Below are 21,801 nucleotides of genomic sequence, written 5' to 3' on the forward strand. Positions count from 1 at the left end.
TCTCTACTAACATCAAGGCGGTGACCCGATCCTGTAGGTTCATGCTCTACAACATTCGCAGAGTACGACCCTGCCTCACACAGGAAGCGGCGCAGGTTCAAATCCAGGCACTTGTCATCTCCCGTCTGGATTACTGCAACTCGCTGTTGGCTGGGCTCCCTGCCTGTGCCATTAAACCCCTACAACTCATCCAGAACGCCGCAGCCCGTCTGGTGTTCAACCTTCCCAAGTTCTCTCACGTCACCCCGCTCCTCCGCTCTCTCCACTGGCTTCCTGTTGAAGCTCGCATCCGCTACAAGACCATGGTGCTTGCCTACGGAGCTGTGAGGGGAACGGCACCTCCGTACCTTCAGGCTCTGATCAGGCCCTACACCCAAACAAGGGCACTGCATTCATCCACCTCTGGCCTGCTCGCCTCCCTACCTCTGAGGAAGTACAGTTCCCGCTCAGCCCAGTCAAAACTGTTCGCTGCTCTGGCACCCCAATGGTGGAACAAGCTCCCTCACGACGCCAGGACAGCGGAGTCAATCACCACCTTCCGGAGACACCTTGAAACCCCACCTCTTTAAGGAATACCTAGGATAGGATAATGTACTCCTTCTAACCCCCCCCCCCTTAAAAGATTTAGATGCACTATTGTAAAGTGGTTGTTCCACTGGATATCATAAGGTGAATCCACCAATTTGTAAGTCGCTCTGGATAAGAGCGTCTGCTAAATGACTTAAATGTAAATGTCAGAGCAGCTTACCGATCAATGTACCTGTACACATCTGTAAATAGCACACCCAACTACCTCATCCCCATATTGTTATTTATTTTTTGCTCTTTTGCACCCCAGTATCTCTACTTGCACATCATCATATGCAGATCTATCACTCTAGTGTTAATGCTAAATTGTAATTATTTCACCACTAGGGCCAATTTATTGCCTTACCTCCCTTATCTTACTACATTTGCACACACTGTACATAGATTTTTCTATTGTGTTGTACGTTTGCTTATCCCATGTGTAACTCTGTGTTGTTGTTTTTGTCACACTGCTTTGCTTTATCTTGGCCAGGTCGAAGTTGTAAATGAAAACTTGTTCTCAACTGGCCTACCTGGTTAAATAAAGGTGAAATAAAATAAATGTAAAAAAAGTGTGGCGTGTGTGTGCGGGGAGGGGGGTGACTTGTTTGTGACTGACTGTACTGTCAATCTTATCCAGGATCAGTGTATTTGTGCCTGTGTGGGCAGGGGGGGGGGGGTGACTTCAAATCAAATAAGGTCATGTTAAAATTAGTAGTTATCCCTTGATTTTTTTATAATCATATAATGGGGTAAGTAAGAAAATGAATCACATCAAATTGTATTAGTCACATGCGCCGAATACAACGGGTGTAGTAAACCTTACAGTTAAATGCTTACTTACGAGCCCCTAACCAACAATGCAGTAAAGAAATTAAATAAATACGGATAAAAATAAGAGACAAAAGTAACAATCAGAAGTAAAATAACAATAGCGAGATTCTATACAGGGGTGTACCGGTACAGAGTCATTGTGCGGGGGCACCGGTTAGTTGAGGTACTATGTACATGTGGGTAGAGTTATTAAAGCGACTATGCAAAAATGATAACAACAGAGAGTAGCAGCAGTGTAAAAAAGGGGGAGGGGGGCAATGCAAATAGTCTGGGCAGCCATTTGATTAGGTGTTCAGGAGTCAATCTGATCCAGAGTCAGTGTATTTGTGCCTGTGTGTGCAGGAGGGTGACTTGTCTGTGACTGACTGTACTGTCAGTCTGATCAAGGATAAAGGTATGTGTTTGTGTGTGCGCGTGCGTTCTTGCATGTGTTTCTATGTGTGTGCATCATGCATGTGTTCAGGGGTGGTAAGGCAGGCCTGTATTGGATTTGTATTAGCAGGGGTGGTAAGGCAGGCCTGTATTGGATTTGTATTGGCAGGGGTGGTAAGGCAGGCCTGTATTGGATTTGTATTGGCAGGGGTGGTAGTGTGTGTTTAGTGTGGTTTACCATCCCTTGCATGTCTGTCAGCTGCAGACTAGACCTGTCAAACTCGGTGATTTAACACCACCAAGTGTGCCAGCCTCAATGGAGGACCAAGCCAGACCCCCTTCAAAAGACTTTATCTTTCTAATATCAGTTTTGGCTGGGCTGAGCGGGAAGGCTTGGATGTAGGGGAGATGGATAATATGCTCCTGAAGCGTGTTAACATTCTGGGGAGGCCTCGCTAGAGCCTTTGCCAGAGTCTTGTTGGCAACTCAAGCCTAGTTTCTGCAGTCTGACTGTCCAAATTTAAATTGAGCAGTTTTGACAAATAAGGTCATGTTAAAATTAGTAATTATCCCTTGATTTTTTTGTAAACATATAATGGGGTAAGTAAGAAAATGAATCACATCAAATCAAATTGTATTAGTCGCATGCGCCGAATACAACAGGTTTAGACCTTACAGTGAAATGCTTACTTACAAACCCCTAACCAACAATGCAGTTTAAAAAAAATAAGGATAAGAATAAGAGATAAAAGTAACAAGTAATTAAAGAGCAGCAGTAAAATAACAATAGCGAGACCGATACAGAGTCAATGTGCGGAGGCACCGTTTAGTTGAGGTAGTATGTACATGTAGGTAGAGTTATTAAAGTGACTGTGCATAGATGACAACAGAGGGTAGCAGTGGTGTAAAGACGGGGTGAGGGGGGGAGCACTGCAAATAGTCTGGGTAGCCATTTGACTAGATGTTCAGGAGTCTTATGGCTTGGGGGTAGAAGCTGTTTAGAAGCCTCTTGGACCTAGACTTGGCACTCCGGTACTGCTTGCATTGCGGTAGCAGAGAGAACAGTCTATGACTAGGGTGGCTGGAGTCTTTGACAATTTTTAGGGCCTTTCTCTGACACCGCCAGGTATAGAGGACCTGGATGTCAGGAAGCTTGGCCCCAGTGATGTACTGGGCCGTTCGCACTGCCTTGCTGTCGGATCCGAGCAGTTGCCATACCAGGCAGTGATGCAACCAGTCAGGATGCTCTCGATGGTGCAACTGTAGAACCTTTTGAGGATCTGAGGACCCGTGCCAAATCTTTCCAGTCTCCTGAGGGGGAATAGGTTTTGTCGTGCCCTCTGCACGACTGTCTTGGTGTGCTTGGACCATGTTAGTTTGTTGGCGATGTGTGAACAGGGAGTACAGGAGGGGACTGAGCAACAGAGATATTTATTTCTCTCTCTCTCTCTCTCTCTCTGTCTGTCTCTCTCTCTCTCTCTCGCAGCAACAACCAACATAGGACATACCAATCAGCTCCTCTAACAAAGAAACACTGGCTATTCTAGCTTCAGAAGGAGTGTAACACTCGTCGTTGAAGGGGGACCAAAACGCAGCGGGTATAGTGCTCATCCTCTTATTTATTAAAGAAAACACTTAATAAAGAAAACACTTAATCAATACAAAACAAACGACAAAAACAGTCCAGTAAGGTGCATAGACTATACCAGAAACAACCACCCACAAAACCCAGTGAAAACAAACACAACTAAATATGGCCTCCAATTAGAGACAACAACAACCAGCTGCCTCTAATTGGAGGTCATTGACAAAACTCACATAGAACTAGAAAAGCTAGATAAACATAGAAATAAGAAAACTAGAACCTAAACCCACAATACCCAACCACACAAAGCAAACACCCCCTGTCACGCCCTGACCAACTACAATGACAAATAACCCCTTTTACTGGCCAGGACGTGACAAGGAGTTGGTAATTGAAGACAGCTGAAGACAATCAATCATCAATGGGGCTGACCAACTGCTTGGGGGAATTTCAGGAAGCCACCCTGAAACACACACATACAAACAAAACCACAACACAGAAACTGGGGAACATAACAAACAAAAAAATTCAATCGGCTGGGGGCACGTAAAACATCTGCCTTCTTCTCCAGTGCCATCTTAAAAGTAAAAAAGCTCTGACGAAGGCCGTTAGGCCGATACGTAAGCTTATTAAATATCAGTGATACTATCAAGAGCAGTGTGCGGTTTCTTTTTCCTTCACCATCTTGAAAGTAATGAAATGATTATAATAGTGCATTGTAGTATCTTTGTGACTATGTGCATCGATGAAAAACTGGGCAGCCCTATAATGTTTCAGAATCTTTCTCTGATGGTCAGAGGGAAAGAGTCAGGGGGTAGACAGAGAGAGAGACAGAGAGAGAAAGAGAGTAGAGAGAACTAGAAAGACGGCAAGACAGAGAGAGAGATTGATTATGAAGGAAAGAGAGAAAAAGTGAGAGAGAAAGAGAGACGGGGGAGTAGAGAAAGTTAGATTGAAGGAAAGAAAGAATGAGAGAGCGGCAGAAAAAGATTGAGAGAAGGAAAACAGTGTTAGAGGGAAGGAGAGGGAGACAGACTTCCAGGCCGGCACCAGTCTATATTAGTGGTGTCTCCCAGTAATGTAACCGCTGCTCTGAGGAGGGCTATAGAATTTCCTGTTCCTCTCCGAATCTCAGCCAGAAATTAGGCCATCATTACATCTGGTGGAGAGAAACCCAGCAGCCCAGCTAGCAGTGGAAAAAATACAAGAGAAAACCGACCAACACAAGACCTACATATGCGTCCAGAAAAGAGAAAAAAAGTCTCAAATGAAAAACCTTTCCTCGTTGTGTGTTGTGATAAAATATACATTGCTGCTAGAGGGTCTAGGATGTAAGGTTAACTGTAAACTGCAAGCTCATCATTGGTCTGCTATGTCGTTTATTTACACGCTTTCATTTAGAGCAGGGGTGTCAAACATACGGCCCACGGGCCGTGAGCTGGTTCAATCTGGCCCGTGTGTGGTTTGAGTAAAATAATGATTATAAAAATATACATATATGCACTGAGTATACCAAACATTAAGAACACTTTCTTAATATTGAGTTGCACAGGGAAGCTGGCCCATGTTGACTACAATGCTTCCCACAGTTGTGTCAAGTTGGCTGTATGTCCTTTGGGTGGTGGACCATTCTTGATACACTCGGGAAACTATTGTGCGCGAAAAACCCAGCAGCTCTGTATTTCTTGATGCAAACCGGTGCACCTGGCACCTACTACCATACCCATTTCAAAGGCACTAACATTTTTTGTCACCCTCTTAATTGCACATATACACAATCCATGTCTCAATTGTCTGAAGCTTTCTTTAACCTGTCTCCTCCCTTTGATCTACACTGACTGAAGTGGATTTAACAAGTGACATCAATAAGGCATCATAGTTTTCACCTGGTTTCACCTGTCAGTCTATGTAATGGAAAGAGCAGGTGTTCTTAATGTTTTGTACACTCAGTGATATTCACTATATATACAAAACCAAAACCCTTCAAATTGATGGATTTGGCTATTTTAGCCAACCCCATTGCTGACAGGTGTATAAAATCGAGCCCACCGCCATGCAATCTCCATAGACAAACATTGGCCTTACTGAAGAGCTCAGTGACTTTCAATGTGGCACTGTCATAGGATGCCACCTTTCCAAGTGATTTCACCAAATTTCTGCCCTGCTAAAGCTGCCCCGGTCAACTGTAAGTGCTGTTATTGTGAAATGAAAATTTCTAGGAGTAACAACGGCTCAGCCACGAAGTGGTAGGCCACACAACTCACAGAAAGGGAACGCAGAGTGCTGAAGTGCGTAGCGCTGTAACGCCCTGGCCATAGAGAGGGGTTTTTGTTCTTTATTTTGGTTAGGCCAGGGTGTTACATTGGGTCTGCGTTCTATGTTCATTTTTCTATGTTTATGTATTTCTTTGTTTTGGGCCGTGTGTGGCTCCCAATCAGGCACAGCCTTAGTTCGTTGTTGCTGATTGGGAGTCACACAAAAGTAGCCTGGTTTTCCTTTGGGTTTTTGTGGGTGATTGTTTTCTGTTTTGTTCATTTTTGACCCGACAGGACTGTTTGCTGTTGTTGCTGTTTAGTGTTTTGTTTATAGTGGTTCATTTTATTAAATATTCTAAATGAATACACATCCTCCGCTGCACCTTGGTTTTATTACGACGATTGCCCTTACAAGAGCGTAAAAATCATCCATCCTCAGTTGCAACACTCACTACCGAGTTCCAAACTGCCACTGGAAGCAACGTCAGCACAAGAACTGTTTGTTGGGAGCTTCATGAAATAGGTTTCCATGGCCGAGAAGCCGCACACAAGCCTAAGATCACAATGCGCAAAGCCAAGTGTCGGCTCGAGTGGTGTAAAGCTTGCCGCCATTGGACTCTGGAGCAGTGTGTTACAAATGCACGGAGGCTTGTTGTGCAGTTAAACTGAACGTCATTACTTCAGATCAACATGTTAACAACTCGTACAAAACTCACTCATCCAATCCTCACACCTCTGTTCATGCACAATATGCCTGATACATTCTTAAAGCAACAGTATTCAATACTCAACTGAGCTACGACACCATATTACTGAACACAACACAGTGGAAACGCATTCTCTGAAGGGATGAATCACACTTCACCATCTAGCAATCCGATGGACATCCCAATGCATATTGCCAACTGTAAAGTTTGGTGTAGCAGGAAAAAGGGTCTGGGGCTGTTTTTCATGGTTTAGGCTGCCCCTTAGTTCCATTGAAGGGAAATCTTAACGCTACAGCATACAATGACGTTCTTTACGATTCTTTGTTTCCAACTTTGTGGCAACAGTTTGGGGAAGGCCCTTTCCTGTTTCAGTATGACATTGCCCAAGTGCACCAAGCGAGGTCCATACAGGACTGGCCTGAACAGAGCCCTGATCTCAACTCAATTGAACACCTTTGGGATGAATTGGAACATCGGCTGCGAGCCAGACCTAATTGCCCAACATCAGTACCCGACCTCACTAATGCTCTTGGATATATATATATATATATGCAAGAGCACTAATTAGCATTAGTATATATATATATATAGTTTTTTTTATTTCACCTTTATTTAACCAGGTAGGCTAGTTGAGAACAAGTTCTCATTTACAACTGCGACCTGGCCAAGATAAAGCAAAGCAGTTCGACACATACAACAACACAGAGTTACACATGGAATAAACAAACATACAGTCAATAATACAGTAGAAAAAGTCTATATACAGTGTGTGCAAATGAGGTAAGATAAGGGAGGTAAGGCAATAAATAGGCCATGGTGGCGAAGTAATTACAATATACCAATTAAACAATGGAGTGATAGAAGATGAATGTGCAAGTAGAGATACTGGGGTGCAAAGGAGCAAGATAAATAAATAAATAAATAAATACAGTATGGGGATGAGGTAGTTGGATGGGCTATTTACAGATGGGCTATATACAGGTGCAGTGAACTGTGAGCTGCTCTGACAGCTGGTGCTTAAAGCTAGTGAGGGAGACATGAGTCTCCAACTTCAGTGATTTTTGCAGTTCGTTCCAGTCATTGGCAGCAAAGGAGGAATTGGCTTTGGGGGTGACCAGTGAGATATACCTGCTGGAGCGCGTGCTACGGGTGGGTGCTGCTATGGTGACCAGTGAGCTGAGATAAGGTGGGGCTTTACCTAGCAAAGACTTGCAGATGACCTGGAGCCAGTGGGTTTGGCAACGAGTATGAAGCGCGGGCCAGCCAACGAGAGCGTACAGGTCGCAGTGGTGGGTAGTATATGGGGCTTTGGTGACAAAACGGATGGCACTGTGATAGACTGCATCCAATTTGTTGAGTAGAGCGTTGGAGGCTATTTTGTAAATGACATCGCCGAAGTCGAGGACCGGTAGGATGGTCAGTTTTACGAGGGTATGTTTGGTAGCATGAGTGAAGGATGCTTTGTTGCGAAATAGGAAGCTGATTCTAGATTTAATTTTGGATTGGAGATGCTTAATGTGAGTCTGGAAGGAGAGTTTACAGTCTAGCCAGACACCTAGGTATTTGTAGCTGTCCACATATTCTAAGTCAGAACCGTCCAGAGTAGTGATGCTGGAGGGGCGGGCAGGTGCGGGAAGCGATCGGTTGAAGAGCATGCATTTATTTTACTTGCATTTAAGAGCAGTTGGAGGCCACGGATGGAGAGTTGTATGGCATTAAAGTTCGTCTGGAGGTAAGTTAACACAGTGTCCAAAGAGGGGCCAGAAGTATACAGAATAGTATCGTCTGCGTAGAGGTGGATTAGAGAATCACCAGCAGCAAGTGCAACATCATTGATGTATATAGAGAAGAGAGTCGGCCCAAGAATTGAACCCTGTGGGACCCCCATAGAGGCTGTCAGAGGTCCGGACAACAGGCCCTCCGATTTGACACACTGAACTCTATCCTAGAAGTAGTTGAGTCTGCCGATAAGAATGTGGTGATTGACTGAGTCGAAAGCCTTGGCCAGGTCGATGAATATGGCTGCACAGTCTATTATCGATGGCGGTTATGATATCTTTTAGGACCTTGAGCGTGGCTGAGGTGCACCCATGACCAGCTCTGAAACCAGATTGCATAGCGGAGAAGGTACGGTGGGATTCGAAATGGACTTTAGAAAGGCAGGGGAGGATAGATAGAGGTCTGCAGCAGTTTGGGTCTAGAGTGTCTCCCCCTTTGAAGAGGGGGATGATCGCGGCAGCTTTCCAATCTTTGGGAATCTCAGACGATACGAAAGAGAGGTTGAACAGGCTAGTAATAGGGGTTGCAACAATTTCGGCAGATAATTTTAGAAAAAGAAAGGGTCCAGATTGTCTAGCCCGGCTGATTTGTAGGGGTCCAGATTTTGCAGCTCATTCAGGAATCAGCTATCTGGATTTGGGTGAAGGAGAAATGGGGGAGGCTTGGGCGAGTTGCTGTTGGGGGTGCAGGGCAGTTGACCGGGGTAGGGGTAGCCAGGTGGAAAGCATGGCCAGCCGTAGAAAAATACTTCTTGAAATTCTCATTGGTGGTGACAGTGTTTCCTAGCCACAGTGCAGTGGGCAGCTAGGAGGAGGTGCTCTTATCCTCCATGGACTTTACAGTGTCTCAGAACTTTTTTGAGTTTGTGCTACAGGATACAAATTTCTGTTTGAAAAAGCTAGCCTTAGCTTTCCTAACTGCCTGTGTATATTGGTTCCTAACTTCCCTGAAAAGTTGCATATCACGGGGGCTATTCGATGCTAATGCAGTACGCCACAGGATGTTTTTGTGCTGGTCAAGGGCAGTCAGGTCTGGAGTGAACCAAGGGCTATATCTGTTCCTGGTTCTACATTTTTGAATGGGGCATGCTTATTTAAGATGGTGACAAAGGCACTTCTAGAGAATAGCCAGTCATCCTCTACTGACGGGATGAGGTCAATATCCTTCCAGGATACCCGGGCCAGGTCGATTAGAAAGGCCTGCTCGCTGAAGTGTTTTAGGGAGCGTTTGACAGTAATGAGGGGTGGTCGTTTGACCACAGACCCATTACGGATGCAGGCAATGAGGCAGTAATCGCTGAGATCTTGGTTGAAAACAGCAGAGGTGTATTTGGAGGGCAAGCTGGTTAGGATGATATCTATGAGGGTGCCTGTGTTTACGGATTTGGGGTTGTACCTGGTAGGTTCCTTGATCATTTGTGTGAGATTGAGGGCATCATGCTTAGATTGTAGGATGGCCGTGGTGTTAAGCATGTCCCAGTTTAGGTCACCTAGCAGCACGAGCTCTGAAGATAGATGAGGGGCAATCAATTTCACATATGGTGTCCAGGGCACAGCTGGGGGCTGAGGGTGGTCTATAGCAAGCGGCAAAGTTGAGAGGCTTGTTTCTGGAAAGGTGGATTTTTAAAAGTAGAAGCTCGAATTGTTTGGGCACAGACCTGGATAGTAAGACAGAACTCTGCAGTAGATTGCAACTCCGCCTCCTTTGGCAGTTCTATCTTGTCAGAAAATGTTATAATTATGGATGGATATTTCAGGGTTTTGGTGGTCTTCCTAAGCCAGGATTCAGACACGGCTAGGACATCCAGGTTGGCAGAGTGTGCTAAAGCAGTGAATAAAACAAACTTAGGGAGGAGGCTTCAAATGTTAACATGCATGAAACCAAGGCTTTTACGGTTACAGAAGTCAACAAATTAGAGCACCTGGGGAATAGGAGTGGAGCTAGGCACTGCAGGGCCTGGATTAACCTCTACATCACCAGAGGAACAGTTGAGAAGTAGGATAAAGGTACAGCTAAAGGCTATAAGAACTGGTCGTCTAGTATGTTCGGAACAGAGAGTAAAAGGAGCAGGTTACTGGGCGCGATAGAATAGATTCAAGGCATAATGTACAGACAAAGGTATGGTAGGATGTGAATATGTTGGAGGTAAACCTTGGCATTGAGTGATGATGAGAGAGATATTGTCTCTAGAAACATTTAAACCAGCTGATGTCACCACATGTGTGGGAAGTGGAACTAAAGGGTTGGCTAAGACATATTGAGCATGGCTAGAGGCTCTACAGTGAAATAAGACAATAATAACTAACCAGAACAGCAATGGACAAGGCATATTGACATTAGGGAGAGGCATGCGTAGCCGAGTGATCATAGGGGTCTAGTGAGTAGTTAGGCTGGCTGGAGACATGGTGATTCAGACAGCTAGCAAGCCGGGGCTAGCAAGCTAGCAAAAGGGCCTTAGAGGGACATCGCGACGGAGGAAGTCTGTTATAGCCTCCTCGTGCGGAGCCTCCTTGTGCGGTTACAACGATAGACCAGTCGTGATGGATTAGTAGGGTTCCGTGTATCAAAGGGGTCCAGTCCAATTGGCAAAATAGGTATTGTGGCCCAAGAAATTGGCCGATGGATCTCTTCAGCTAACAGTCCAATATGCTCTAGACAGCTAGCAGGCCGCGGCTAGCAGGGTAGCGGGGGATATAGAGAGAAAATAGGTCCGGTATGCAAAATAGGTATTGTAGCCCCGGAGTGGCTGATGGACCTCTTTAGCTAGCCGGGAGATGGGCCTAGCATGGGCTAGCTCCAGGTCAACTGGTGCTTGCTTCGGGTCAGAGACGTTAGCCAGGAGTAGCCACTCGGATTGCAGCTAGCTAGCTGCAATGATCCAGGTGAAAAGGTTCAGAGCTTGCGATAGGAATCGGGGGATATAGAGAGAAAATAGGTCCGGTATGCTCTGATTTGAATTGCGTTGTGCAAACTGGCGAGAGTTTTCTGAGCTATAGGTTACCTGATGACCGCTAGCAGTGGTTAGCTGACTAATAGCTAGTTAGCTGGCTAGCTTCTGTTGGGGGATTCCGGTTCAGAAGAAAATAAAAATACTTTAGATAAAAAACAGATCCACACCAAATTGGGTGAGGCGGGTTGCAGGAGAGTATTTTGAAGTTGAGGTTTAGAAAAATCTAAAAAAGATACGCGAAGAAAAAGATATAAAAAGAAATATACATGGGACACGACGAGACAAGGACAAAGACGTCTGACTGCTACGCCATCTTGGAAACACCCACCAACATGGTTCTCATTAGTCTCACTATAGCCTTGGGTGTGTTGGCAGAGCCCCCTGCTCCTCCCCCTTGGCAGCACACACACAGAAAGAGAGCGGTGTATTTATACATTGTCCCTGTGTTTCCCATTAGGAGGGCTCTGTAGCCTGTCTGTGTGTTCTCATTACCACAGGCCCAAACACTCTCAGTGGTAGTTACGTTCTCTCTCTCTGTGTGTGTGTGTGTGTGTGTGTGTGTGTGTGTGTGTGTGTCAAAAGCTCAAATCAACATGAGCGTATCCATAAAGTATTTATAAGCACTACAAAGATGCTTCACAAGAATGTATGACCAAACTCATACTGCATAAAAAGGTCCTTCCACCTACTTGTACTTTACCTGACTGCTGAAGCGGCTATATAGGCCTTATAAAGGGATTATGACAATTATTCATTTAAACAGCAGATGAAACAGCAGGACTTTGGTCAAAGCCAAAGTGGTGTAATCTTTCATGGCCATCACAGTGGCACGCTCACTCCTTTCTGCTGTGCTCTGTAATGCATGAAACTGCACCCTTTCTCTTCCTTCTCTCTTGCCCTCTCACAGCTCCTATCTGCACTTCTTTACAAAACAGCAAGAGGTTGAAAACAGACGGTTCCCATTAAGAAATGTCATGCTTGCATTGTTCCATTCAACTCTGCCTCAAACACTGTGAGGATGCTGAGGAATAATTCAATTTGATCTGTATTTTTTTCTCTCCCCACATCTCTCTCTCTCCCCCAGGGAAACTCACTGTTGCTCCTAAACTGAGTGATGTTCCATTGAATCCCTATTAGAGATTAAATCTCTATCTGACGGAGTGAATCACCCTGTGAAACTGAACCACCATATGTGGCTGGATCGCAGTGGGCGATAGATAGCATTACTGTGTCTTCTTGTGTGTGTCTGTGTGTGTGCGTTTTTCAATCCATGTGTAAATTAACTGAATCATTTTTTGTCCCTTTGGTTGAGAATGTGTGTGTGTGTGTGTGTGTGTGTGCTGTGTATGGCCTGGGTTAGTCTGTTTGTCCCGTAGGGGCAGGAAGCCACAGACAGCCATCAATGAGCGTCGGGCTGATTTACAGAGAGTATGTGAGGAAACCTTAATGACAGGGTCGTCACGGAAGTGGGATCAAATTCATCTTTATGGCTGCCTAACTATGTGGGAGGGGACAGTTGCTGTTTTTATCCACCCTGTCGTCTGCAGAAGTATGTCAACAGTTTGAAACAACCCACATTTAAAATCCAGAGCTGTACACTCAACGGGAGTTGACACTGTATCTACTGGGTTTAGTGTGACTGAGCTACTTTCCATATGCACACGTTTCAAGCGTGCTCAGTTGTGAACATTCAACATTCATCCCCCACATAGACATGATGAAATGCTAACAGAGAAAGTTAGGGTGTTCATCTTCAGTAGTGACTATTGGGCATTGTGTTCAGCACCAATGAGAACAATAATGCTATCTAGAGTTAATACATGAACGTGGATCCATATTGCTGTATGTTGCTAGGCAGTGTAATGTGCAATCTGAAAAAGAACCCCTCTCTGAGAGAGAGAGAGAGAGAGAGAGAGAGAGAGAGAGAGAGATGGGAGGGATGACTCACTTCCAGAGATAAGCACAAGATAACGTTCCTCCTCTTCCTCCTCCTCCCCCGGGCATGTTGGCCCAGTGATTGACACCTCGTTAGGAGCTGCTCTCCTCTCCCTGAGGAAGAGGGTTTCACAGCAGTGCAATCTTTGATAACCCTGTCACACAATATCACAAACCGTAATTACGATTGGTGCCGGGGAATTGACAACACCTCTCCAGGGAAAAGGCTGCCATCACAGAACACTGCAGCACTCCTTCACTCTCTCTGCTCTGCTCTCAATGTGGTGTAATATAATCCTCAGATTGGCCTGACAGAAATAACGGCACAGGGAAAAGTGTTCAGAAGGCTTTATCTAAATTGCAATGCAAATTCTATACAAACATGCACATAGAGACTCCTGATGTCAGAAATGTATTGTGTCTTATGAAGTCCTTCTGTAGGTAGTAGGCACACTTCAAATAAAGTGTTACCAAAAACATAGCTGCTCCTCATTTCAGAGATAAAGAAATGGCTTTAGGAATTAAATGTGTAGGTAAGGAAAGTAAACATAAGAATGATCTCAGAGAGATGGCAGAGAGGAGATTGCGCCAACAAAACCAACAGCCAATGACAGATGTTGATGTTGGCATGTGATCTGGTGTGGTGGGTGCTATCTGGGATCCTCGGGACGTCCCTACCCTAACCTTCAACCCTACCCTTACCCTAACCTTAACCCTTATCAACCATTTTAAATGTCAACTTCAATGAGGTAGGGACGTCCCAAGGAACCCGGGCAGCAAGGACACATCCGGCGTGACATCTCTTCCAGATGTGTGTGAGGGGCAGGTCAAGTTCACTGGATCAGATGGACAGCATGGTACAATATACTGTAATCTGCTTTCTACTTGGAGAAAGAGAGAGAGAGAGAGAGAGGGAGAGATAGAGGGATGGATTGAACAGGAGCTGTTAAACATTGCTTTGACCTTGAGGAGGTTTAAACCCAAAATTGGAATGTTAAACTATGTGCTATGTATGGCAACAATGTACAGTAGGATTCGTACTGGAAGTCTATTTTCCTGCAGGCTACAAACAACAAAACCTAATTATAGCTGGGCTCAGATGAGCTCACTACCAGGAAACTCCAAGGAATGAACATGAAAAATCGGTTTCATATTCCCACAAATCCTGCCTTGTTGAAATCTATTGCATTAAAAAGAATACTTCAGTGACTGTATTGTTATTGTAGATGTTCACTGATGATGAACATTCCAACCTTATCACAAATCAGGGTTGATGACACAAACTAGAACACACTGCGTCAGTGGTCTGCTGTGAAAGGCCTGTTTGAGTATGTTTGACTTGTTCTTTTCAACACAGCGAGTGAGAGCTTCTGCAGACGAGGGCGTTGTGAAACAGCAGTGATTCTGTACTTGTGTGAGAGGCAATGTCAGACATGACCATCTCAACACACTCAGACAGGCTCAGGCAGGGGCCGCTGGGAAGGTCAGTGTGTGTGTGTGTGTCTCAGACTCTGTGTGCATGTTTTATGACTGAGAAAACAGAGCCTGAAAATCAGTTTTTATTATTTTAAATACATGGATGGATGAACACGTTCTAGGCCAGGGGTTCCCAAACGTTTTCACTCAGTTCCACCTTCCAGCATCGGGGAACATTCCGAGCCCCCCCCCCGGACGCGCTCGCGCCACGTCTATTTCGATGGGCACCAGCAGTTCATGACACAAACAGTTCACACTCGTCTTGTTGGTGGAGAGAACATTTTGCAGGTTTAATGCTCATTTCCTGCAATTCTACACATTTTGTCATGGGGTGCAGGGAAAATGTTGCAGTTTTAAAACTAATTTTCTTGCAATTCTATACATTTTGCCATGTCTAATGTCTATTCATGTGATATCTGAGTGACTCGAACATTACTACAAAATCTATGGGCTAAAAAACCTAGCTAAAAATCATTAGCTGACATGGGCTAGTTGATCTGGACATTTCTGACCAGTTATAAAAAGCTCTAAGGTCTGCAATGACTGACATGACAAGAGGAATTGATGATGCACTACCCAATTCGAAATGGCACCTTGTGCATTCTACTATTGCAACTTTCTTTCAAGAGTAATTTGAAAGCCAGACTAACCCCCACGCCCCCCCTGCCGACCCGTCGCCCCGCAGTTTGGGAACCACTGTTCTAGGTTATAAAACAGCGATTTAGCCTTCTTTGTATTCACCTATAATAGACTAAGACGGACGAAGAGATTTGTTTTTGCATCCACCTGGCAGACTAGCACTATAGACAGTTAGCATTCACATTCTTCCCAAAGTGCACTACAGTTAGTTGGTTAGCATAGCTTTAGCATTCTTTACAAAGTCTACCCTGAGGTGATAAATGCTCAGTGGGGAAAGCTAACAACAACATGCAGTCAGACAGGTCGGAAGCGTTCCAAAATCATAAAACCTGTTGTCTGGGCAACTCGGGGAGGTACTAGGGGAGAGTAAACACACAATAAAATCACCACTGTGTGACCTGCCGTGTCCTCTGGGAAGATAGAGGGATCAGAAGTTCATAAGGTCAACCCCATACATAGTGACAGGTGAAGCAGAATGTTATTTGAGACATTTGAAAACAGCAGTAGTATTTTAGCAATTATTCCAGTATTCTCCAAAACTAGGAAATGTCACTGAGCTCTCTGCATGATGAATAGTTATCATTACATCCATCGTGTGGCAACATCAACACGATAGCCTTCTCAAAATGTCCAAGGCAACTTGTGTGACTGGGCCATAACGCATGTTGATGCTAAGGTTTAGGTTTATATTGTGTCTCTATACTCTCTCCTGCCCTCCTCCAGATCCCAGCATTCCAGGCCAGAGTAGAGCTGTTGAGTAGGCCTAAAGTCTGACCACAGAGCAGCAGAGAGAGGGACTGAAACCGAGGGACAAGCAGTCCTCTGTGTGCTCTGGCCTGGGCTGCTGGCTGTACAAGCACTTGCTGACAAACCAGTAGCAAGCCAGGCATCAGGAAGATGCACTGACAGACAGGGAGGCAGACAGAGAGAGACCTGGCATACACATATTATGTGTGTCATAAATGGCACCCTATTCCCTATGGGCCAGGGTCAAAAGTAGTGTACCATATAGAGAACATGATGCCATTTGTGATGCAGCCTTAGTATATGTTCAGTCAGCTAAGTCAAATCAATAAGGGCTTGAAATTAAGGCATGCACTGTACGTCAATAGAGGTCGGTCGGTGGTACTCTTATAGGAGGAAAACATAGCCCATATTACTATGAATCCAGAGACTAGAAGTGGATATCATTCAGCTAAATGACCTGAAGGTTGCTTAGGCACTGCATTGACTCAAGTCCTCAACTCTGTGCCAAGCACTTACTACATCTAACTGATACTCAACATTTTCACAATGAAAATGGGGAGTGTTCTTTCAGCACACCTGCTAACCTGTCTGAGACTAAGGGCTCGATTCAATCCGTAGCTCAGAATATCTGCGTTGTAGCGCAGTTCACATTTAAAGGTCATTTCCGATTGAGCCGACATATCGTTTACCATGAATGCAGTCTCCGCGACCTTGGGAACATTATTTTTAATTGTCAACTGTGCTATAAAGCAGATCTTCAGCGCAGCGGATTGAATTGTGCCCTAACTGTGTGTATGCATAAACTACTGGACATGAGCCATATATATAGTTCACATGAAGTTACGGTCAGCTTAGCCACAAACTATACAGCCAGACTTCAGAGAAGCTTGGACACAATAGATACAAGAGTGAACAGAAAAACCACTATAAAGATCAACAAAATGAAAGACAACAAAAAAAGTACCCTAAACAATGGCTGTATGAAAGTTGAGTAACTGACCTACGTATGTGACTGCCAGACATGGGACACAAGCTATTTTAAGTGCAACGCAACAATGACCCTACACAAGCAAGGCCTCTGAGCGTTCACAGTGCATACCAACCATTCACAAGATTCCCATCCACCTCATTTAGCCTAACCAGAGAGCTGCATTTGATTAACATCCACCCAGGATAAAGAAGTTATTTTTCAAACCAGACTTCACAGTTGGCTGTAACCACTGAGATAAAACTCATGTTCACTGTTGAGCTTTTCCAGCTGTAAAAATGATTGCTATTACCATGGTGTTACAAAGTGAATACTATATACAGTCTATGAAGCAGATTTGTTTACACTCCAAACCTTAAACTACATTTTAGGCAGGTACCCTAGCGGTTAAGAGCGTTGGGCCAAGAACCGAAAGGTCGCTGGTTCTAATCCCCTAGCCGACTAGTTGATGTGCCCTGGAGCAAGGCACTTAACCCTAAATGCTCCCGTAAGTCGCTCTGGATAAGACCACCTGCTAAATGACTAAAATGTAAATGTACACTTGGCTAACAGCATGATCCAATGCATCAACTCTGGTTTATAACACATGAAAATAATAGATATTTCAAATCATGACAGTTGGTGCAAAGGTGGGATTGTTTATTCTTTAAAGTAATCAGTGTGGATATAAAGAAATGTTTCTATAAATATAATGTTTTTAATAACAAACAAATGCAGAACACCAGAATTAAACATAATAGATGTCAAAGGCATGAACATGTTGTTTAATAGAGAGCCATCCATGCATTTAGGGTCAAATAACTTTCATGCATTTGACAAGAACATAACAGAAGATGTTTGAGTGGGGACAGATTACGGTGTCTTTCTTTATAAAGCCTAAAGACAGCTGCTCATCCTGCATGGTTAGCACCAACACACACACACATACACACACGAGCATGTGTGCACACAAACACAAGCACACAGTTAACCAGGAGAGAAAGGGGACTGCTCAAAGCTGCCACCTGGGCCCATTGTAAAAAAAAATACAGCCACATTTTGCCAACAATTTCCTTCTGGGGAATAATCATTTTCTGACTCTGATTACCTGTAGGTCTGAAAATTACAAAACGCACTGTCCTATCTCCTTCAATTATTCATTTGTTTTCAGTTTTTATAAGCCAATTATACAGCCAGCTGTAGAGTAGGCTACTGTGTATTTCAACTGTCTGTCTGTCTGTCTGTCTGTCTGTCTGTCTGTCTGTCTGTCTGTCTGTCTGTGAGAAAGCATTAGGTGTGCAGCTGATGTGTTATTTAGCCCACCTCTGAGTCTGAGCAGTCTCTGTCCAGCATTCTGTATTCCCCTAGCCTGGTCCAAGACCTGATTGTGCTGTCCTGCCTACTCCTATGGTTCTTCGGGGTTGGCAAGACAGCACAAACAGATCTGGGACCAGGCTAGTATTTCCCCTCAAAGTGCTCAAAAAGGTAAACAAAGCCACAAACAACGTGTGTCTGTTCTGTGTTCATAGGCAGCAGGGCTATCTGAAACACATAAACAAAATGTTGAAAAGATCCTGCAAATGGTTTACTTTCATTCTATTACAATATTTTGTCACCAAAAGACAGCTTTTAACTTTGGTGCAACTATTTGGGCTTTATCTTGGGCTAAATGTTCTCATTCTGGCTCAATCTCATTCAGGTTATGAAAACATGTGTATTTGGAGGATTCATGTCATGTAGGCTACACAGTACATGTGCACACAATCCCAAATCTATACCTACTTCCTTGTTATAAAAATGCTGACTGTACTTTTAACCGTCAAATCCAAGGCATTTAGAAATATGTTGAACAAACCTATACCTCATTTTAAAATACATGTGCATCATATTTTTAACCTTCAAATCCCAGGCATTTAGGCATTTAGAAATATGTTGAATAGAAGAGAACAGTTGGACAGAAAGAACAGCAGAATAATGGGGGATAAGGACCCACGAGGAAGCAATTGTTTTTCACGGGACTCTGCTGCTTAGAATAGAAACAATGTTCCAGGCCAGTCTACTGATCAAAGACAGCTCCAACCCTCTCCCAGCAGTGACCGAGCCAACTCAACCGCTCCAACCCTCTCCCAGCAGTGACCGAGCCAACTCAACCGCTCCAACCCTCTCCCAGCAGTGACCGAGCCAACTCAACCGCTCCAACCCTCTCCCAGCAGTGACCGAGCCAACTCAACCGCTCCAACCCTCTCCCAGCAGTGACCGAGCCAACTCAACCGCTCCAACCCTCTCCCAGCAGCGACCGAGCCAACTCAACCGCTCCAACCCTCTCCCAGCAGCGACCGAGCCAACTCAACCGCTCCAACCCTCTCCCAGCAGCGACCGAGCCAACTCAACCGCTCCAACCCTCTCCCAGCAGCGACCGAGCCAACTCAACCGCTCCAACCCTCTCCCAGCAGCGACCGAGCCAACTCAACCGCTCCAACCCTCTCCCAGCAGCGACCGAGCCAACTCAACCGCTCCAACCCTCTCCCAGCAGTGACCGAGCCAACTCAACCGCTCCAACCCTCTCCCAGCAGTGACCGAGCCAACTCAGGTCCTAAGACAACCACATCCTTCATGCTAAATGCTCAGTCAGCTGGCTCTTTATCACCAAGGTCCATTTCCATTATGCCCAAAGTGTGTCAAATAAATGTTGGTTTTAATAGAGGGAAACAACTAAAAAAGAGAATTTTGATCTTTAAATACAAATATATACTTACAAAAATCTCACAAAATGTTTTATGTACAATAGAAACATCATGTACCAATGAGTGTCTCTGCATGGCAATTAAGTCCAAAAACGATTATCATTCATTCAGTCTGTAAATAAACAATTTTTTTTTGTGTGTGGGGGACGCCCATCATAGGCTACAGTACATCCAGAGGTCTCACCCCACTCAGACCACTCACACCGTGGTCTCTCCCTGTCTGTTGTTAGCCAGTCTCGTATAAAACCTCTTCCAGGAGTTGAGGGTCTTCCCAGACCAGATCCAGAACCCGGACGTTATCCCCACGATCAGAGTCATGAGGTACTTGATCATGAAGACGGTGAAGTCGGGGCTCATGTTGGGGTGTGGGTGGGCCGGACAGGGCACGGCGTACGTCTTACACGTCTGGCTGATCCAGGTCCTCTCCCACTGCTCCCGGAAGGCCTGCTCGTAGAAGTAGCAGGCGATGACGATGGTGGCGGGGACGGTGTAGAGCACGCTGAAGATCCCTATCCTCACCATCAGCTTCTCCAGCTTCTCCGTCTTGGTGCCGTCGTGCTTCATGATGGTTCTGATCCGGAACAGAGACACGAAGCCGGCCAGGAGGAACGAGGTGCCGATGAAGAGGTAGACAAAGAGCGGCGCTAGGACGAAGCCTCGGAGAGCGTCCACGCTGTTGATGCCCACGAAGCACACGCCGCTAAGGACATCCCCGTCCACCTGGCCCACTGCCAGGATAGTGATGGTTTTAATGGCGGGCACAGCCCACGCCGCCAGGTGGAAGTACTGCGAGTTGGCCTCGATGGCTTCGTGACCCCACTTCATCCCTGCTGCCAGGAACCAGGTGAGGGCCAGGATGACCCACCAGATGGAGCTGGCCATGCTGAAAAAATACAACATCATGAAGAGGATGGTACATCCCTCCTTTTTGGTACCCTGCACCACAGTCCTAATGTCGTTGTCAAACCTGTCATTGCAAACCACCTTGTCCTCAAGGAGAAATCCAGCTATGTAGGCAATGGATACCATGGTGTAGCAACCGGATAGGAAGATAATAGGACGCTCAGGGTAGCTGAAGCGCTTCATGTCCACCAGATAGGTTAGAACGGTAAATAACGTGGATGCACAACATAACACGGACCAGATTACTATCCATATCCTGGCGAATTTTAACTCTTCCTCGCTGAAGTACATCATTCCGTTAGATTTCTTTGGCTCGCACGGTGCGCCACAGTCATCCTCACCGAGAAAACGGTAATTCAAATAAGTGGGTACTTTCAGAGAAGCCGGGCACTTGAACTGTCCTTTTACAATCCCAGTATCGTGCGGAGGCTCCGTTACATCAGGGGTGGGATTGACCGGTGTGCTTTGACCCGACATATTCTGCCCGACGCACAGCTCGCCCGCTCCGTGAACCGGGAAAGACTCGCAAGCGAGGCTGACCGGCCACTGAAAACCGAATTTGTTCATGAGCGCCTCGCAGCCCTGTCTCGCCCTCTCGCACAGTGACCTGCACGGGGGAAGCGCCTGCTCAAGCACCGTGCACACAGGCGCATACATGGAGCAGAGGAAAAACTTTAAATCAGGAGAACACTGAACTTTCACAAGCGGGTAAAACTGGTGTACCTCGAGCCCTGCTTCCTCCTGGTTTGTGTGTCCTAGTAAATTTGGCATGATGGTCTCGTTGTATGCGATGTCCGTACAAAGTGGAATAGAAATCGGCTGGCAAAAGCCGTGCTCCGGAATAGACATTCCCCGGTCGCCATACTGTCCATTTACCCTTATAGATCCTAAACTGATCAATAAAAACACCTGCAAAAATATACACAGTACTCTGTTGTAATCCATTGCGAAAGCATTACGCACGGACACAGACATACTTTCTTTGCGGTTTCTTCCAAAACTAGCTAGCTCGCCAGCTAGCGAGCCACTACTTCCCCGCTCCCTTTCTGTGCTGGGTTTTTCTTTCCTTGTAAATGTAACATTACTCCCTTCCTGCGTAACTTTTGGTTGTTTTCGCTTCTCCCCGCCGTTGCGCAGAGATGTTGAAGGTCCCCCAAAATCGAAAAATATCGCTGACAGAATTTGGAGAAAAAAAATCCGACCTACTATACACAACACACAGGTCCGGACTCCACAATGTTCTTCTGCTACTCTAGCTGCCCGACAAACGTGATAGCCTCTCTCTGCTCTGCGCTGTTCAAACCTGTTTCCAGGCGCCCTGCTGTCTCAGTGAGCCGTCTC

At 45.4% G+C, this 21,801-nt stretch overlaps 1 protein-coding gene across 1 annotated transcript; it reads right to left on the bottom strand.

Annotated features, from left to right (window-relative positions):
• Positions 1–17,451: 17,451 nt before the first annotated feature.
• LOC106605516 (frizzled-1-like) lies at positions 17,452–21,801 on the bottom strand. Its single transcript, XM_045718620.1, has one exon. The coding sequence runs from the start codon at positions 21,433–21,435 to the stop codon at positions 19,756–19,758; it is 1,680 nt and encodes a 559-aa protein (XP_045574576.1). The 5' UTR covers positions 21,436–21,801; the 3' UTR covers positions 17,452–19,755.

This window comes from Salmo salar, chromosome ssa05, assembly GCF_905237065.1.
Source record: "Salmo salar chromosome ssa05, Ssal_v3.1, whole genome shotgun sequence".
NCBI classification, from domain to species: Eukaryota; Metazoa; Chordata; class Actinopteri; order Salmoniformes; family Salmonidae; genus Salmo; species Salmo salar.

What these genes read in the sequence shown, in the direction of transcription:
- LOC106605516 (XM_045718620.1), bottom strand. Translation starts at nt 21,435, where the DNA reads ATGTCTGTGTCCGTGCGTAATGCTTTCGCAATGGATTACAACAGAGTA.